At 31.2% G+C, this 20,721-nt stretch overlaps 2 protein-coding genes across 2 annotated transcripts; both read right to left on the bottom strand.

Annotated features, from left to right (window-relative positions):
- Positions 1-2,091: 2,091 nt before the first annotated feature.
- Positions 2,092-2,649, bottom strand: LOC126665206 (defensin-like protein 19). The gene is made up of 2 exons (XM_050357928.2): positions 2,494-2,649; positions 2,092-2,414 (listed from the first exon to the last, which is right to left on the bottom strand). Exons 1-2 carry the CDS (start codon positions 2,558-2,560, stop codon positions 2,242-2,244), a joined length of 240 nt encoding a protein of 79 aa, XP_050213885.1. The 5' UTR covers positions 2,561-2,649; the 3' UTR covers positions 2,092-2,241.
- A 13,915-nt stretch (positions 2,650-16,564) lies between these two features.
- On the bottom strand, positions 16,565-17,044 carry LOC126665205 (defensin-like protein 19). Its single transcript, XM_050357927.2, has 2 exons — positions 16,935-17,044; positions 16,565-16,855 (listed from the first exon to the last, which is right to left on the bottom strand). Exons 1-2 carry the CDS (start codon positions 16,999-17,001, stop codon positions 16,683-16,685), a joined length of 240 nt encoding a protein of 79 aa, XP_050213884.1. The 5' UTR covers positions 17,002-17,044; the 3' UTR covers positions 16,565-16,682.
- Positions 17,045-20,721: the final 3,677 nt, after the last annotated feature.

The following is a 20,721-nucleotide window of genomic DNA, read 5'->3' as shown; positions in this document are numbered from 1 at the left end:
TTATTCCGACCACCACCATCCGCCGCCGTCGCCTCCGTGCCCCACTACTTCCGTCCCCCACCAACTCAGTCCCGACCATCTCCTCAGGCGAGGAGCTGCTGCTCCTCGCCTGAGGAGCAGCAGATCTGCTCTTACGAGCAGATCTGCGTTTATGCGAGGAGTAGAGCTCCTCGCCTGAGATGAGCGTTCGTCTCAGGCGAGGAGCTCTGCTCCTCGCTGCTCCTCAAAAACGAGGAGCAGCATCCTCCAACGAGGAGCTGCTGCTCCTCGTTTTAGAGCAGCAGATCTGCTGCTTCTCAGGCGAGGAGCAGCGGCTCCTCGCCTGAGGAGCGGTTTTTGATGGAAGAGGTTGGTTTGCGACGGAGGGGGACGGGCTGTGACGGAGTGGGTCGGGTGGTTTCCGGCGGCTTTTTCCGGTGGTTTAGATTTAGGTGGTTAAATAAAATAATTAGACTAATTAGGTTTAATTAGGAATTTAATTGTGTTTAATTAAGGTTATAATTGTGATTAATTAGAATTAATTAGCTTAATTAGCAATCTCACTCTCTTTTTAGGGTGTTTTTGTGTCAGAGGGGCTGATTTGAGCGAAAAACGCAAGTTGCGGGTCTGTTTGACCCAAAAACGTCCAAAATGACTCATTTGATATTTCGTGCCAAATTGAGGGGGTGAATTGATCCTTTATTCGTTAAATAACCATTGTTTACAAGTTGAAGGGGCAAATTGCTACTTAAGTCAATGTAGATATAAAGCGTAGGTGATTTCTAGACTTTGGGCATAGATACTGCAAAATCATTCGCTAAAGATAGTTTGACATTATTTATTAAAAGTGATTGAAAAGTCATAGTTGGAGATGTGAAATAAAATTACAATAACCAAAATCTTTATAAATGTATGCATACTTGATTCCTTATTTAACCTCTATTTATTATATTCAACTTAAATTTTCAGAAGCATTTGTATGATAGAATTTTTTTTACTCGATAGATATATTTGATCGTTATATGCGGATCTTTTTATGGCCAAATATAAAAATTAGATCCTCTCATTTAATTCGGTTTTAAATTTAGACTCTTATAATTTGTTTTTTCAATAGAGGTATTTAACGTTATAAAAAATTCAAATCGGACTCTCCAAACCTAAAATGTCACATGTTCGTCAGTGACTGGTCAACTCAGTGGTGACGTATTAAGTTTGATGGTTCACATTGGCCAATCACTAACAGACATGTGGCATTTTATATTTGGAGGGTGCAATGTGAATTGTTTTTAACGCGTTAAATACCTCTAACGAAAAAAAACATCATTACGGATCAAATTCAAAACCGAACCAAAAGTGAGGGTCCTATACGTATATTTAGCCTCTGTTTATGGACTAAGGTTAACCGACATAGGATATTATATCGAGTTAAGTATCGATTTTTTCTTCACCTCGGAGCTCATTGTTAATTTGTTTCGACATTCAACATTAACATTGTATAATTAACCTCCTTGGTATGTTACTTTGAATGTAAGCTTAGGGGGCTAATTGATCAAACATAACAATTTGTAGGGGTCATTTATAATAAAGTTAATTTGAAAACTAACTAATCAAATTTACGGGACAAATTGATACTTAAATCGTCACATCTTTAATATAATAACTCTTATAAATAAAAATGTGATTTATGTAATATATATGTTAAAACTACGTATATATGCTCATATACGAATATTAAACTCTCTAAGTCACTGAATGTATCGCGAATTATAGAAATAATATGTAGTTTAAGTTCATTAAAAAAAGGATAGTGAGTTATACATTGTATCACAAAGGGGATCACTATATGTCGTCAGAATTTCCAAATACGCAACGTTTTCGCATATATGACTTGCCAGAATCACAAAAAGGGGTATAACTCAATGTCCTTTTATTCGCAAAAGGTATAATTGAATAGCCTTATTGTAATTCATGATACATGCACGTTGCATCTTCTTTTAACGAAAGTGAACTCGATACTCTTTCTGTAGTTTACGATAAACTGAGTGACCTAGGAAGTTTCAGATACACTAAATATATATATATATACTAAATATACGAGCATAAGGCACAATATTTTGAATAGTAATATATTTGCACGGATAACATAGAAGTGAAACATTTATGATATTATGATGCCAACATGTTAAATGCCATTGATGGCTTATTTAGTAGATATTACAGAGTTTGGATATTGAAAGCATAAGGTGGTTGGTGAGTGCTCCTCTAGCATTTGAAGTAACAGAAGCATGCAAATCCTGGGAATTGTGCATGGCAAGCTCCGCTTAAAGCGCCCTCCCTACTCTTGCACTGACGATTACAGCTACTTGAGCTTCCACAAAACCCTGTCCATGTTTTGCTTCGCCTTTCGCAAACTTCTGCATTTGTGCCTTGCATCTCTGCAGTTTAATAAACACACCATAAGAATAAATCATAAAATTTGAACACATATGCGAACAAGAACAACATGATGCATACCCGTGGATACAATCAGAAACAAGAAGATAAAGAGGTATAATAGGATGGAATTTTGTAGCTTAGCCATTTCCTTTCCCTTGTTGTATTTGGTGCCGCAAGCTATCGAATTTATAGAAGAAAATATATAATTTTTTAGTTCTAGAATACAATATACTCAACCCCTGAGATTTGACATATTATACCAGTTAGACTCCGACATTTAAAATTTATGCTTAAATTTTTGCAATATTACACACTTTACCACCATTTAGATTATTTAAGATGTTTAATTCTTTCAATTTGATAAAATAAAAAATAAGAAAAATCGAAATAATATTTTTCAAATTTTTCTTATAATTAGTATGTCTTGTTCTGATCTATTTTTACTGTAAATTAATATAAATATAAATAGTAATAAGTATTCATTAATTTATCTTAGTGTACTTTAATAAACAAGATAACAAATATAAATTTGACATATTTTATAATTAAAATTTAATTTTTTTTATTTTTATATTATTCGTAATAGAACTTTCTTTGAATGTCATGGTCTAACTAGAACAATAACTCAAATCTCATAGGGTTGAAGATAATTACCTCAATTCTTTATGAACTAAACATTACATTAACAAAACAAATATTTAATAAATATATAAACATGTAAATATCATAAATTTTATTTTAGAATTACTTGAAAAATTATTATTATTCAAAAATGAATAAATTTTTCAATAGCTTTTCGACCTTTTCTCTAAGATATATATGTCTTATAAGTATAAGAACTTTTTTTAAAAAAAATGGACATGACTAAATGAGAATGTAGGAATGGAGTAACCTGAGGCTTTATTTGAAGCAACATATACATTATTAAAAGGTTGCTTCAATCTCTTAGTTGCTGACTATTTCTAATATAGTAATGTGTAGGAATGATAATATATTAATATTTTATTCAACTGATAACTTTTAGTACATGCTTTGATAAAAATAAAAGAAGAAGAAGATAAGATATAATATATTGACAAGAGTAAGAAATTTAATTATTTAAAGATAAAAAATTGTGTATTTGCAATTATTCCACAGCAATTGTAGTCAAAAAATATTAAATTCGTGGATTTGCTGCCTTTTCAATGTAACAAAAGGCCGTTCAATATACCTATTAAACAATGACTTCTCTAATTGCTTGACTTTGATTAAAGAAACAAGGTTACTCTGTTGATAGTCTCTTGCAAATTTGTATCCCTTTAGTAACTCGTTTGAGAAATATTATTTCGGGACTCAATATTGAAAGTAATTGGCTGACGATAACTTGGTTAAGCAACATTCTCTCGAGGCCTCGCCTAATAGATCATAATGAATAATCAAGGACGGATTTAAGGTAGGGCCAGGAAGGGCCTGGGCCCTACCTCAATTCTTTTTTTAACATTAATAATACATTGAATTGTCCATCTGTTTCAAATTCGGATTTGTTATAAAATGACATTATGTACTCTTATTTGCTAAAGTGCTATTGCATTTTTTGAAACTTTATTATAATTTAAAATTAAATAAAGTCATCTATTTTAAATTTATATATTGAAAGTAATTGGCTGACGATATTATTTCGGGACTAAATATTATTTCGGGACTTCCGTTATTTTTTATCTCCTTTCCATTCACCAATTTAGGCATTCTATTTTTTTGGATTATTGAAGGTAAAACTATTTTGTGTTTTATAGTTCCTAATAGTTGTGTTTTTAGATGTATAACGTTTTTGAATGATTTAAAAATTGTTGAACATTTTGTTACAATTGTAAGTATAATTATAGAAAAAAATTTTTGTTATAATATTTGGTTCCAAATTTATGGTATAATTAAAATATTACATAATAATTATCATGTTTATTACGACCATATTTGTAGTCACAATAACTAGAAATTCAAATATTAAATTATTTTTTGTGACCGTATTCCGGTAACAAATAGTGTAATATACTGTTGAAATTAATTTGAATAAGATATTAATTTTAAATATAGAGACCAGATTTTGGTCACTAATACTAAAACAAAACGTTCGCTATTAGTAAAGGTTAACGTTATATATAAATAATAATGAAGGGAAGTCGGTCACAAATATAAATAGTTTTGGTCGCAAAAAAATTTATTAACGACCGGAAAAGTTCTTGTCCCTAAAATGTTTTTGCGACCAACACCAATTCTGGTCCCTAATTACTATTAGGGTCGAGGCTTATAGCGTCCGTTGGCGACCGGAATATTTCAGTCGCTAAAAATTAATAGAGACCGAATTGTTGTTTTAAAGGAACGGTTTTCCGCTCGCTATTGAGCTGTTTCCTTGTAGTGTTTGTTTGAAAATTAACAATAAAAGTACCACTTTAAACGGTGTCGTATTTACGATTTTTTTGGTGTGTTTATTAGAAGCTTCGTTACTTTTGACATCACTATTTAGCCATTTCAAAATATGATGCCTCTCTTTTGCTATAAGCACGTGAGGAAAAACTAAATTTGGATTTAGATTTGAAATTATCTTTATGTTTATATATCTAAACTTTGGAGAAAGATATTGCAAAATCATTTGCTAAAAATAGCTTGACATTATTGATTAGAGCTGATTGAAAAGTCATAATTGGAGATGTGAAACAAAATTCCTTATAAATGTGTAGACAATTAGTACAACCAAAAAGCAGCGGATGAAAAAAGTCTCAAATAAATGAAATAAATCTAATCTCGAATACCAAAAGTTAGGATGATGAGACTTATAAAATAAAACCATTTTAAAAATGGCGTAAAAAATTTCCGCTTCCTGGAACTGTTTCCCGCCAATCCAAAGCATCCTTCTCAAACAATGACACTGCATATTTCAGCTTCTGCTGAGGAGTGAATTTAATTATGTCAAAAACCCTCTCTGTATTTCTCAACCATTCTTCAGCTTCTGCAGGATCTGTAGTACCTCCAAATGTCTTTGCCCCTTGTTTTCTAACTCTCTCATAGTTTTTGTCAATTTCTGGTTCCTGTGCTCGATGGTAGGGAGGTGCTGCTATTCTTTGCAACATTTCAATAAACTGTCGCAGCAAATGATTTTCATCTTGCGGTGGAGCATTATCCTCAGACTGTTCCTGTTCATTAAAAGATGCATTTCCAGGACCATGCACAGACTCTACAGACATTTATGGGCCAATGGGATCATCTCCATGCTCATCCATCCTACAGAATATCTACTACATCAATTAGATGTATATCATGTTATGCATGTTATGTATGTTATGCCAATATGCATCACAACTCTACGCCCTAGGGAATCTAATCCCCGCTCTGGTACCACTTAATGTGACACCCTCAAATTAAAACATTTTATATACTCAAACATTTATAACAAACATCACAAAATCCATTTAATATATGTTATGTTTTGACACAAAAGGTTTAACTTATCGCATAACTGTAACATTCAAACTATCTCACATCAAACACTTATACATAAGATTATATAAAAACTCTTAGTACAAAAATTTTATTATCTATCTTATACACATAAACACTTCAAAATATGCACGTGCAATGAACTCTCCATTGGCCCACCTGAAACCTCTATCAGATGCAAATGTCGACTCAATGCAACTCTTTGTATCCTGAAAAAAAAATAACGCAGAGGGGTGAGCCTGCAACTCAATAAGCAAATAGATATATGCATACTAAATATACACATTTATAAGCATTTCAAGTACTAATATATAACTCGAGCAATGATCCATTCAACATAAACAATAACCATAACAAATGTAGTAGTCCAATGTTCAATTCAAAGCAAATATATTCTCACATTTCCAATCAACATCAAGCTTACAGAAGGATATTCAATCATGCGCATAATTATCATGCTGGCTCAAATCGCCATATAGGCAACCAACATACGTTATTGGCGCAAATCGCCCTTTTAGGCAACCAATAACTTAATCTCACATCGTTGGCCCGAATCGCCATTTTAGGCAACCAACGACTATTCTCAATTCTCATTGAATATACAAACATAAGCATGACATGATTCTCAAAACCAAAACATAACTCACACCAATAATTCAACCATAATTCGCAAGCGCATATACGTCTCAAATCAATACACACTTGCAATTGCAAACAAACGTATATACCAAGTATAACACCATCTATTCACTTACTCAATTCACCGAGTCTCAAACCCGTGAAGTTTCAGGCTTGTCCGTCATATTATCTTCTGGTATATAAGTACCTATTCACATATATGATCTCAATTAATTCACAAAGTAAAACTATTTTGATAATTTACATAAAGAAATAAACTAGTAACCATAACCCCTTTTTCTAGGCAGATTATGTGCAATGACTTCAAATAGGTACTACTCCTAACTCAAACATCATTTCTATAAAATATTGATATGAGTCCTGTACATTTGGGTCTAGTTTCATTTCCAATTGGAAGCACATCAATTGGATTAGCATAAATCAGATTATGCATATTACAATACCATTAGGTTAAACTGTCTAGACAGATTGTACAATTAAATGTTCCTTCATTATTCACCATCCAAATGACAGAATTAGTCTTTTGTCAAAACTAAAAAGTTTTAGTTAACATCCTAAAGAATCCATAGAATTAAAAATGGCATCATTCGGACATGTATAACTCATTTTATCAATTTCACAAGTAGCTAATGTTGCAGCCATAGTTCTACAAGTAGTCAGAACATATACCCTATCTTCAAAGTGATCCACAGATCAATATAAACACAATTTGACAAAACCCTTCGGTGAAGTTATATATATATGAGTCTATAAAAGATACCAAAAAGAAAAAACTCAATTAGATCTCTAAACAATGAGATATTCATATTTTGGTGACACCCTATCAGACTGTATAGGCAGACAGAGCAATAAAATGGCGTGGAGTATTAGGCTATCATAACGACATCAAATGATGATACACAAAGAATACCAATTGTATTAGACTGGATATAGTTTCCATAGACTCAAGAATCAACCAATTTGGAGCTGTATAACGTGACCTATGATATAAACAACACAGACCAAATTTAGGATATAAGCAGATTGCTTGCAAAAAGATGATGAATCCTAACCTAATCAACCCAAACACTTAAATTACTTACCAAATATCTTCTTTTCTTGATCCAAACTTAAATTAAGGTGTAATTGATCTTGTTTCTGAAGTTAGGTTTAGGGTTTCATTACTTTCTTACTCTTGTTTCTCTCTTTTTGTTTTGGTAAAATGAAGAAATGATAGTTAAGAGGTGATATTTAACTTCTAGTACGGATTTTTCTTACTAATATAGAATTGTTCTCATGGAATCATTTTTCAAAGATAATATCTCCTTATAGTCATTGAAATTTAATTAAAGTCTAACTTGGAAAATTTAGTTTATTTTGTTTCATAATAACCAAATAACCCTAGTTAACCGACGTACTTTCTTCCAATTTAGTTTGAACATATTTGTTTATTGTTATACTACCTATTATTCATTTTGAATAGTTATAGCGTTAATCAAACCCCCTTATTCCATTTAATTATATATAAATCATATGTTTAAATGCTCACATAAATGCTTATGAATGACACTTACTCTTAATCGTCAAAATGAATGAAATGCATGAGCATAACTATATGATATTCAAATGTTTGACACTGGTTTGATAATGATTTGTACAACTAAGGATGGTATTCAAGAGTCAATTCTAGTACTGTTTACAGATTAGGAATTTAATGTTCGTGTAACAAAATCAGACTTGCCTATAGTACTGGAGGAATGGCATGGTCTGGATTCTGAGTCTTCTGATGATTCATCCAGTCAAGGGTCATTCTCAAATCAGGATAAACCGATGGATAAAGTATTAATGGATTTTTTGGAAACTAGGGGTCTTACAAAGGTTTCTTCTCTTGCGTATGTTCAAAATGCATTCGGAAATGATCAATCTGAGAAGCAGTCAGCTTATTCGGCTAATGAGGAAGGTCTGCATGTTTCATGTCTGTCAGCAGGGTGTACTCTAGCAGGTTTTATGGGGTCTATTGAGTAGAGATATAAACATAAATGTATTGACAAGAAAGGGAATTTTTGCTCAGCTCTTACTCTTCCAGAAAGCTTTGGATCTTCCTTTTCGAATGCCACTATTTAGCATAAGAGCAAAATTAATTTTTCAGCTGCAAACAAGGCTTCAGAAGCACAAAAGACGTGGATTGCTGGTCTAAGACTTGGATTATTTTCAGAGGAAAATGAAGCTGCTATCATAGATTTGTTGTCGCATAGAATTCTGCAGGACTTTTTGAAGTCTGTTTGAATCAGATATTTGCCAGTTTTTTAAATATTGTTTTGTTGAGTTGTTTTAATATCATCTTGTGGTACTGTTGAGGAGGCCTTTCTTACTCTAGAAAACAAAGATTTGTTCGTTCTTTAGTCCAAAAGAATCATATTTCTATTCTTGGTTTGATAAAAAAAAATTGATGAATTTGGTATCAGGAGGTTATGGCCTAATACAGATTTTGACTTTGGATTTTCTTCTTCTCAAGGGGCTTTTGGGGGTTTAGTTTTAATATGGAAGAAACTTTTGACCTCTCCTTCTAAACTGATTACTAATCAAGGTTTATTAGTATGGATCTTTCCTGATCCTCTTCTAATATGAGACTGATTTTGGTATATGCGTGTAATTGCCCGAGGGATCGTTCCATTTTTTGGCAAGATATTCTTAGTGAATTGGCAACAGATAAGCTTTGTATTTTTCTAGGAGATTTCAATGAAATCTTGGATCCTACTAAGAGGCTTAACTGTACAGGTTTCTATAATTCGATGAAGGACTTCTTTGAGTTTATTAATTCATCATCTTTGCTAGAAGTGCCTTTAGAAGGTGGTATTTTTACTTGGTATAATAGATTATCGAGGTCTAAAATAGACAGATGCTTTATCTCCCCAAGTTCTTTTTCCTTTTGGCCTAAGCATTCTTTTAAGGCGTTACCTAGATCATACTCGGATCATGTTCCACTCTTATTTTGCTCTGAAGTTATTGCGGATTGGGGTCCTAAACCTTTTAAGTCTATCAATGCATGGTGGAATCATTCAGACTTCTTATTTCTTATTGATATTTCTTGGGCTATAGTCTCTGAAGATGGTTCTTGGAATTTAGTTACAAAGCTAAAGGAGCTCAGATCTGTCATCAAAATTTGGAATAAATCGCATTTTGGTGATCTGATTTTGAAGATGATTTATGTTCAACAGTCTATATCCGAGTTGGATTGTTTAGCTGATTCTCGTACTCTTGAGGAAGCGAAAATTGATCAGCTTTCTTCTCTTCAGGCTGACTTTGAAACAGTTTCTAAACAACTAGATTCTTTATGGCTTTAAAAATCGAGATTGAATTGGAATCAATTTGGCGAGAAGAAAACCAAATATTTTCATTCGATTCCTGTAATCGATCTCGAATTAATATCATTACTAAGATATCGGTGGATAACATGTTTTACTCGGATCAGACTGATATTATATCTCAGGTTCACTCTTATTATATGAATCTTTTTAAGGAGAAGCTGCAGTTCCCGCCATTCTCTCTTTCAAATTTTCCCATCAAAAGCCGTTTGGATGTTTAGGTTGATTTACTCACAGTTCCTTTTTCGGAGACTGAAATCTTCAATGCTTTGTCTAAATTCGATGATAACAGGTCTCCTGGCCTAGATGGTTCTAATTTTTTCTTCTGTAAAAAAGCATGGAAGATATTAAAAGGTGACATTACGGATTTGTTTGCTAAATTTTATAACTCAAGTAACTTCCCAGTCGGTCCTGGTTCATTCTCGCAGATAGAGGGTTCTTATGATTAAACTGTATTTTAAGAAAGCGTTTGATTCAGTTTCGTGGAACTTTATTATTTTTATGCTTAAAAGAATGAATTTCGATTGTTCTTGGATTCACTGAATTTCTTCACTTTTTAAATCATCACAGTTAGTTGTGTTGATTAACAACAGCTTACCTGTGAAAACTTTTCTAAAGAAAAAGGCATCCGCTAAGGAGATCCAATTTCGCCTCTGATGTTTGTGTTAATTGTAGAAGGCTTGCGTGCTATCTTTGATAAGGCTATCTCTAAAGATTTGTTGGATGGGATTCATATTTATGGATAGGTTAATCCGGTTTCTCTATTTCAATTTGGTGATGATACTTTAGTGTTCATTCCTTATGATTTTGAAAAACATAGGATTTGCGTCGAATTTTGATTTGTTTTGAATTGATTTCTGGCTTCCAAATAAACTTTCAAAAGTCTTCTATCATCGGTATTAACTTGGATGATTATTCTATGAGTTTAGCTGCTGAGATTTTATCTTGTAAAATAGAGGACTTTCCGATTACGTACTTGGGACTGCCTTTGTCTTTAAAGAAGTTGAATGTGAAATATTGAGATTCGATTGTAATAACCTGAATTTTAGGTATTACGTAGAAGTGCCACGAGGTTAAATCGTATGGACTAAGGTCAAGAATATCGAATTAAGATTGGGCAGTACGGACTTAGACTAAAGAGGGTCTATTGAACTCATCGTAAAATAATAATTTCAGCGAGAAGTTATTATTTGACGAATTGGATTTTAGGGGGATTAAAAAGAAAGGAAATAAAATAAATAAATTGGAAAGCCCAAACTAATAATATTCACACCAACGTCCGTGAAATATTATTAATAAATGATCGCCAAAGTTCCGTAAATAAACGAAATCATTTTAAAGGTAAGTTTGACGATTAAGTATGAATAAGGGTTAAAGTGCAATTTGGCCATTTGAGCTAAAATTGGAATTTTAGCCAATAATAATCCAAAGAAAAGATTATTATAATTGAAAATAATTAAGAATGAATCGGAAAAGGAATTCCGATATTATTTGAAAAGTTTAGCACGACGGTTAGTCAAAAGTTTGAGTTAAAGTGCAAATTAGCCACTTTGAGTTAAAGTGAGTCTTTTGCCAACCGCTTGAATTATAAGGAAATAAGTCATTCCTTTCCTTAAGATAGCCAAAAGACTTCTTCTCCTTCATTCTTAAGAAGCCACGGCCGAACCTTACTCTTTTGGTGCAAAACTCATGCTGCTTTTCCAAATCTCTTAATTCTTGATGCAAATTGATCCTAGACCTAAGGTAATAATGCTAAGGTAAGAAATTTAAGGTTTCCATGGATCAAATTGAATAATTAATGATTGAAAATTCTAGGGTTTGAGTATACTTTGGGGGTTTTGTTTCCTTGTTTGTATAAGATATTCATGATCTCTAATGGAGATGTTGTGATGGTAAATTGGATGCTAACTCTTTCGGCAATGGCGTTTATGAAGGGTAAATAATTTTCTGAAATTATTGAACTTTGATTGAGTACATTGGATGGTGAATTGAGCTTATGTGTTCGGCATGGTTAAGAAAATTATGGTGTTTAGTCTTTGATGATTGTTGTTAGTAGCTATGGAAATTGTCCTCGGGTTATTCCGTTTTCTTACGTTTATTTTTATTGGCAGTGGTCTTTTCTTGCCAATAGAAAATTCAAAGAACTTTGGATATTGATTTTGTTCTTTCTTCTTGTGCCTATGTTGTTAGAAATTTGGATTTGATTTGTAATCAAACTTGATTATTTTGTTTTGTTTGCCTCCACTGCTTGTGGTGAGCTAATTTATTGATCATTTTTATGAAAAAAATAAATAAAAATTCTTCATCAGTTTAATTTCAAACTTTATAAAGCAAGATATTTTAAAGGCTTAATTAAAAAAAATCTCATCTTTTTGATTTTTTTCGTTTATGACCCAAACTTTCAAAATCTTTAATTTCAGCCCATTTTTTATTTCAGTTTCAAGTACAGCTAATATCTCAAAATAAAAGTGATTTTTTTTAATTTGTCGTTCATATTGCTTCATAATATTATAATTTATCATTTTACCATAACAAATTCCAAACATGAAGTAATATGAAGCACATATTGAATTTTGTTTCAACTCAAATTTGAACAATTGACTATAATTGAAACTGAAAAATGAGAAATGAGCTAAAATAAAAAAATCCCATCTTTTCGATTTTATTCGTTTATGACCCAAACTTTCAAAATCTTCAATTTCAGCCCTTTTTTTTGTTTTCAGTTTCAAGTACAGCTAATTTCTCAAATAAAAGTGATTTTTTTAAAAATTTGTCGTTCATATTGCTTCATAATATTATAATTTATCATTTTACCATCAAAAATTACAAACATGAATTAATATGAAACGTATATTGAATTTTGTTTCAACTCAAATTTGAGCAATTAGCTACAATTGAAACTGAAAAATGAGAAATGAGTTAAAATTTGTCGATTTTAAAAATTTGGGCTATAAACGAAAAAAAAATCAAAAGTTCAGGTATTTTTTTACTATTAGGACCATTTTAAAAACATAGGTACATTCAAAATGAAATCATTAAAGCAAATTTTGTAGATAACGTCGTCCGAATGAAATCTTCTGAACAAATCTTTAATCACGCGCTTTCCAAATCTCCCAAGTAATAACAATCATAAGTAACTGCAGAAAACCAAAAAATTTACCCTTTCAAATGACATAAATCCAATGTTGAAAAAAAATTATTAAAGCAATTTGGGACAATCCAAAGAATTAAATTTCAAACCAAACTAGCATAAACACAATGTAAAAGCAGGTGTAATTGCGTTTCCACCATACCACTGATACCACACTCCCAAATCCAAATGAACAATTCGTCTTTTAGAAAGGAACAAAAGAGTTGATACCCGATGATGGAGCTAAGTCATAAGAAAAATTTCATACAAGGTGTAGTTGTTGATTTCCAAATTCTGCCAAGATTGATGAATTTTATATTAGCCCGATTTGTTGCAAAATAACCAGTCGAATAATAGTCCTAGGATGCCAAACATAAAAAAACGCGTTGTGGTCAAAAAAATAGAAGGATGTAAAGGCAAATAGAGAATATTTTGTTAATAAAAGGAAGAGACGTTTGAAAATTAAAAATAAAAAGTCTACTTAAAACGGTGTCATATTTGATCGTTATATGCTGGTCTTTTATGGCCAAATATACAGATTAGACCATCTCATTTGGTTCGGTTTTAAATTTGGACCTTAATGAACTTTTTTTCGATAGAGTTACTTAACGTTATAAAAAAGTTAAAATCGGACTCTCCGAACCTAAATTGTCACATGTCCATTAGTGACTCGTAAACTCAGTGTTGACATATTAGGTTTGATGGTTCATATTGGCTAATCACTAACAGACATGTGGCATTTTATACTTGGAGGGTCTGATGTGAATTGTTTTTAATGCATTAAATACCTCCAAAGAAAAAAACTTCATTACGGATCAAATTCAAAACCGAAACAAAAGTGAGGGTCCAATATGTATATTTAGCCTCTTTTTATGGGCTAAGGTTAACCGACATAGGATAGTATATCGAGTTAAATACCACACTCCTGGATCCAAATGCACAATTCGTCTTTTAGAAAGGAACGAAAGAGTTGAAACCCGATTATGGAGCTAAGTCATAAGAAAATTTCATACAGGTGTAGTTGTTGATTTTTAAATTCGGCCAAAATTGATGAATTTTTTACTAGCCCGAGTTGCTGCAAAATAACAGTCGAATAGCAGTTGCAGGATGCCAAACATCGAAAAAACGCGTTGTGGTCAAAAAAAATAGAAGAAATTTAAGGCAAATAGAGAATATTTTGTTAATAAAAGGAAGAGACATTTGAAAAATAAAAATAAAAATTCTACTTAAAACAGTGTCATATTTTAGGATTTATTTTGTGTGGTTGTTATTCGTTTCGTAATTTTTGACAACACTATATTTTCATTTGTAAATATGCACCTCTCTTTTGTTATAACCACAAGAGAATAATTAAAATTCAATTTAGAATTGAAATTATCCCTATGTTAGCGATACTTATCAACATATTCATCCGTAATTTTATATATTACTATAGATATATTAGTAATTTATTAAATTTAGTATCAAGTAATAATTTTAAAGTCCTACAGCACTAAAAGACATTAAGCATGAAAAAGGTAGTCGCAAGAAACTAACTTACACACGCTATATAGGTAATTGATAGGCTATGCATATATGTTATTTGTTGCTAGTGCTCTTGTAGCACAGTGGTAATAGCCACAAATATTTTGGTAAGAAGTCTTGTGTTCGAGTCTCACCCTTCTCCTCCCTAATTATCAGGGAAAAAAATATATGTAATATGTTGATAAGTATTTATATATAGCTCTATAGTCGTATATGTAAAATTAGTTTAATAGATTAAATTTTCTGATATCTTGTTCAAACCAAACTCATTATTTATTTCAATTGTATAATCTTCCATCATTATAATTCGGATTACGGATTAACACATGTATCCCTTATTCAAATCAAATTCTAATGCTACTCAATATTTAACAATTAAAAAAAATTTATAATTTGTAATGATAAAAAAACCTTTGATTAAAGTTATCAATTAGTAATAAATTTAAAAGGATATTTTGGTATGTTTGCCTGTCTACCCCACTCCACCTCCCCCCTCCCCCACCACCACCACCACCACCACCACCACCACCACTACTCATGCTTTTATATATAGTATAGATATAGATATAAAGCATAGGCTATTTCTAGACTTTGGAGATAGATACTGCAAAATCATTTGCTAAAAATAGTTTGACATTAATTATTAAAAGTGATTGAAAAGTCATAGTTGGAGATGTGAAATAAAATTACAATAACCAAATTCCTTATAAATGTATGTTACATACTTGATTTCTTAACCTCTATTTATTATATTCAACTTGAATTTTCAGAAACATTTCCATGATAGAAATTTGTGTACTTGATAGATATATTTGATCGTTATATGCAGATCTTTTTATGGCCAAATATAAAAATTAGATCCTCTCGTTTGATTCGGTTTTAAATTTGGACCTTAATAAACTTTTTTTTCAATAACATTATAAAAAAATTCACATCGGACTCTCCAAACCTAAAATGTCACATGTTCGTCGGTGACTGGTCAACTCAGTGATGACATATTAGGTTTTGATGGTTCACATTGGCCAATCACTAACAGACATGTGGCATTTTATATTTAGAGGGTGCGATGTGAATTGTTTTTAACGCATTAAATACCTCCAACGAAAAAAAAACTTCATTACGGATCAAATTCAAAACCGAACCAAACGTGAGGAACCTATACGTATATTTAGCCTCTGTTTATGGACTAAGGTTAACCGACATAGGATATTATATCGAGTTAAATATCGATTTTTTCTTCACCTCGGAGCTCATTGTTAATTTGTTTCGACATTCAACATTAACATTGTATAATTAACCTCCTTGGTATGTTACTTTGTATGTAAGCTTAGGGGGCTAATTGATCAAACATAACAATTTGTAGGGGTCATTTATAATAAAGTTAATTTTAAAACTAACTAATCAAATTTACGGGAAAAATTGATACTTAAATCGTCACAAAATATGTGATGCATCTTTAATATAATAACTTTTATAAATAAAAATGTGATTTATGTAATATATATGTTAAAACTACGTATATCTGCTCATATACAAATATTAAACTCTCTAAGTCGCTGGATGTATCGCGAATTATAGAAATAATATGTATTTTAAGTTCATTAAAAAAAGGATAGTGAGTTATACATTGTATCACAAAGAGGGTCATTATATGTCGTCAGAATTTCCAAGTACGCAACGTTTTCGCATATATGACTTGCCAGAATCACAAAAAGGGGTATAACTCAATATCCTTTTATTTGCAAAAGGTATAATTGAATACCCTTATTGTAATTCATGATACATGCATGTTGCATCTTTTTTTAACAAAAGTGAACTCGATACTCTTTCTGTAGTTTACGATAAACTGAGTGACCTAAGAAGTTTCAGATACACTAAATATATATATATATATATATATATATATATATATATATATATATATATATATATATATATATATATATATATATATATATATATATATATATATATATATATATATATATATATATATACTAAATATACGAGCATAAGGCACAATATACTTGCACGGATAACATAGAAGTGAAACATTTATGATATTATGATGCCAACATGTTAAATGCCATTGACGGCTTATTTAGTAGATATTACAGAGTTTGGATATTGAAAGCATAAGGTGGTTGGTGAGTGCTCCTCTAGCATTTGAAGTAACAGAAGCATGCAAATCCTGGGAATTGTGCATGGCAAGCTCCGCTTAAAGCGCCCTCTCTACTCTTGCACTGACGATTACAGCTATTTGAGCTTCCACAAAACCCTGTCCATGTTTTGCTTCGCCTTTCGCAAACTTCTGCTTTTGTGCCTTGCATCTCTGCAGTTTAATAAACACACCATAAGAATAAATCATAAAATTTGAACACATATGCGAACAAGAACAACATGATGCATACCCGTGGATACAATCAGAAACAAGAAGATAAAGAGGTATAATAGGATGGAATTTTGTAGCTTAGCCATTTCCTTTCCCTTGTTGTATTTGGTGCCGCAAGCTATCGAATTTATAGAAGAAAATATATAATTTTTTAGTTCTAGAATACAATATACTCAACCCCTGAGATTTGACATATTATACCAGTTAGACTCCGACATTTAAAATTTATGCTTAAATTTTTGCAATATTACACACTTTACCACCATTTAGATTATTTAAGATGTTTAATTCTTTCAATTTGATAAAATAAAAAATAAGAAAAATCGAAATAATATTTTTCAAATTTTTCTTATAATTAGTATGTCTTGTTCTGATCTATTTTTACTGTAAATTAATATAAATATAAATAGTAATAAGTATTCATTAATTTATCTTAGTGTACTTTAATAAACAAGATAACAAATATAAATTTGACATATTTTATAATTAAAATTTAATTTTTTTTATTTTTATATTATTCGTAATAGAACTTTCTTTGAATGTCATGGTCTAACTAGAACAATAACTCAAATCTCATAGGGTTGAAGATAATTACCTCAATTCTTTATGAACTAAACATTACATTAACAAAACAAATATTTAATAAATATATAAACATGTAAATATCATAAATTTTATTTTAGAATTACTTGAAAAATTATTATTATTCAAAAATGAATAAATTTTTCAATAGCTTTTCGACCTTTTCTCTAAGATATATATGTCTTATAAGTATAAGAACTTTTTTTAAAAAAAATGGACATGACTAAATGAGAATGTAGGAATGGAGTAACCTGAGGCTTTATTTGAAGCAACATATACATTATTAAAAGGTTGCTTCAATCTCTTAGTTGCTGACTATTTCTAATATAGTAATGTGTAGGAATGATAATATATTAATATTTTATTCAACTGATAACTTTTAGTACATGCTTTGATAAAAATAAAAGAAGAAGAAGATAAGATATAATATATTGACAAGAGTAAGAAATTTAATTATTTAAAGATAAAAAATTGTGTATTTGCAATTATTCCACAGCAATTGTAGTCAAAAAATATTAAATTCGTGGATTTGCTGCCTTTTCAATGTAACAAAAGGCCGTTCAATATACCTATTAAACAATGACTTCTCTAATTGCTTGACTTTGATTAAAGAAACAAGGTTACTCTGTTGATAGTCTCTTGCAAATTTGTATCCCTTTAGTAACTCGTTTGAGAAATATTATTTCGGGACTCAATATTGAAAGTAATTGGCTGACGATAACTTGGTTAAGCAACATTCTCTCGAGGCCTCGCCTAATAGATCATAATGAATAATCAAGGACGGATTTAAGGTAGGGCCAGGAAGGGCCTGGGCCCTACCTCAATTCTTTTTTTAACATTAATAATACATTGAATTGTCCATCTGTTTCAAATTCGGATTTGTTATAAAATGACATTATGTACTCTTATTTGCTAAAGTGCTATTGCATTTTTTGAAACTTTATTATAATTTAAAATTAAATAAAGTCATCTATTTTAAATTTATATATTGAAAGTAATTGGCTGACGATATTATTTCGGGACTAAATATTATTTCGGGACTTCCGTTATTTTTTATCTCCTTTCCATTCACCAATTTAGGCATTCTATTTTTTTGGATTATTGAAGGTAAAACTATTTTGTGTTTTATAGTTCCTAATAGTTGTGTTTTTAGATGTATAACGTTTTTGAATGATTTAAAAATTGTTGAACATTTTGTTACAATTGTAAGTATAATTATAGAAAAAAATTTTTGTTATAATATTTGGTTCCAAATTTATGGTATAATTAAAATATTACATAATAATTATCATGTTTATTACGACCATATTTGTAGTCACAATAACTAGAAATTCAAATATTAAATTATTTTTTGTGACCGTATTCCGGTAACAAATAGTGTAATATACTGTTGAAATTAATTTGAATAAGATATTAATTTTAAATATAGAGACCAGATTTTGGTCACTAATACTAAAACAAAACGTTCGCTATTAGTAAAAGTTAACGTTATATATAAATAATAATGAAGGGAAGTCGGTCACAAATATAAATAGTTTTGGTCGCAAAAAAATTTATTAACGACCGGAAAAGTTCTTGTCCCTAAAATGTTTTTGCGACCAACACCAATTCTGGTCCCTAATTACTATTAGGGTCGAGGCTTATAGCGTCCGTTGGCGACCGGAATATTTCAGTCGCTAAAAATTAATAGAGACCGAATTGTTGTTTTAAAGGAACGGTTTTCCGCTCGCTATTGAGCTGTTTCCTTGTAGTGTTTGTTTGAAAATTAACAATAAAAGTACCACTTTAAACGGTGTCGTATTTACGATTTTTTTGGTGTGTTTATTAGAAGCTTCGTTACTTTTGACATCACTATTTAGCCATTTCAAAATATGATGCCTCTCTTTTGCTATAAGCACGTGAGGAAAAACTAAATTTGGATTTAGATTTGAAATTATCTTTATGTTTATATATCTAAACTTTGGAGAAAGATATTGCAAAATCATTTGCTAAAAATAGCTTGACATTATTGATTAGAGCTGATTGAAAAGTCATAATTGGAGATGTGAAACAAAATTCCTTATAAATGTGTAGACAATTAGTACAACCAAAAAGCAGCGGATGAAAAAAGTCTCAAATAAATGAAATAAATCTAATCTCGAATACCAAAAGTTAGGATGATGAGACTTATAAAATAAAACCATTTTAAAAATGGCGTAAAAAATTTCCGCTTCCTGGAACTGTTTCCCAGGTTAAAGTAATGGCCTATTTCCGCTTCCTGGAACTGTTTCCCGCCAATCCAAAGCATCCTTCTCAAACAATGACACTGCATATTTCAGCTTCTGCTGAGGAGTGAATTTAATTATGTCAAAAACCCTCTCTGTATTTCTCAACCATTCTTCAGCTTCTGCAGGATCTGTAGTACCTCCAAATGTCTTTGCCCCTTGTTTTCTAACTCTCTCATAGTTTTTGTCAATTTCTGGTTCCTGTGCTCGATGGTAGGGAGGTGCTGCTATTCTTTGCAACATTTCAATAAACTGTCGCAGCAAATGATTTTCATCTTGCGGTGGAGCATTATCCTCAGACTGTTCCTGTTCATTAAAAGATGCATTTCCAGGACCATGCACAGACTCTACAGACATTTATGGGCCAATGGGATCATCTCCATGCTCATCCATCCTACAGAATATCTACTACATCAATTAGATGTATATCATGTTATGCATGTTATGTATGTTATGCCAATATGCATCACAACTCTACGCCCTAGGGAATCTAATCCCCGCTCTGGTACCACTTAATGTGACACCCTCAAATTAAAACATTTTATATACTCAAACATTTATAACAAACATCACAAAATCCATTTAATATATGTTATGTTTTGACACAAAAGGTTTAACTTATCGCATAACTGTAACATTCAAACTATCTCACATCAAACACTTATACATAAGATTATATAAAAACTCTTAGTACAAAAATTTTATTATCTATCTTATACACATAAACACTTCAAAATATGCACGTGCAATGAACTCTCCATTGGCCCACCTGAAACCTCTATCAAATGCAAATGTCGACTCAATGCAACTCTTTGTATCCTGAAAAAAAAATAACGCAGAGGGGTGAGCCTGCAACTCAATAAGCAAATAGATATATGCATACTAAATATACACATTTATAAGCATTTCAAGTACTAATATATAACTCGAGCAATGATCCATTCAACATAAACAATAACC

This window comes from Mercurialis annua, linkage group LG1-X (genome assembly GCF_937616625.2).
Source record: "Mercurialis annua linkage group LG1-X, ddMerAnnu1.2, whole genome shotgun sequence".
Taxonomy (NCBI): Eukaryota; Viridiplantae; Streptophyta; class Magnoliopsida; order Malpighiales; family Euphorbiaceae; genus Mercurialis; species Mercurialis annua.
Note: the sequence above shows the minus strand (reverse complement) of the source record. Positions and strands in the feature narration are given on the sequence as shown.

What these genes read in the sequence shown, in the direction of transcription:
- LOC126665206 (XM_050357928.2), bottom strand. Translation starts at nt 2,560, where the DNA reads ATGGCTAAGCTACAAAATTCCATCCTATTATACCTCTTTATCTTCTTG. An exon ending in GTTTCTGATTGTATCCACGG is followed by an intron (nt 2,415 to 2,493) that starts GTATGCATCATG and finishes ATTAAACTGCAG; the next exon opens with AGATGCAAGGCACAAATGCA.
- LOC126665205 (XM_050357927.2), bottom strand. Translation starts at nt 17,001, where the DNA reads ATGGCTAAGCTACAAAATTCCATCCTATTATACCTCTTTATCTTCTTG. An exon ending in GTTTCTGATTGTATCCACGG is followed by an intron (nt 16,856 to 16,934) that starts GTATGCATCATG and finishes ATTAAACTGCAG; the next exon opens with AGATGCAAGGCACAAAAGCA.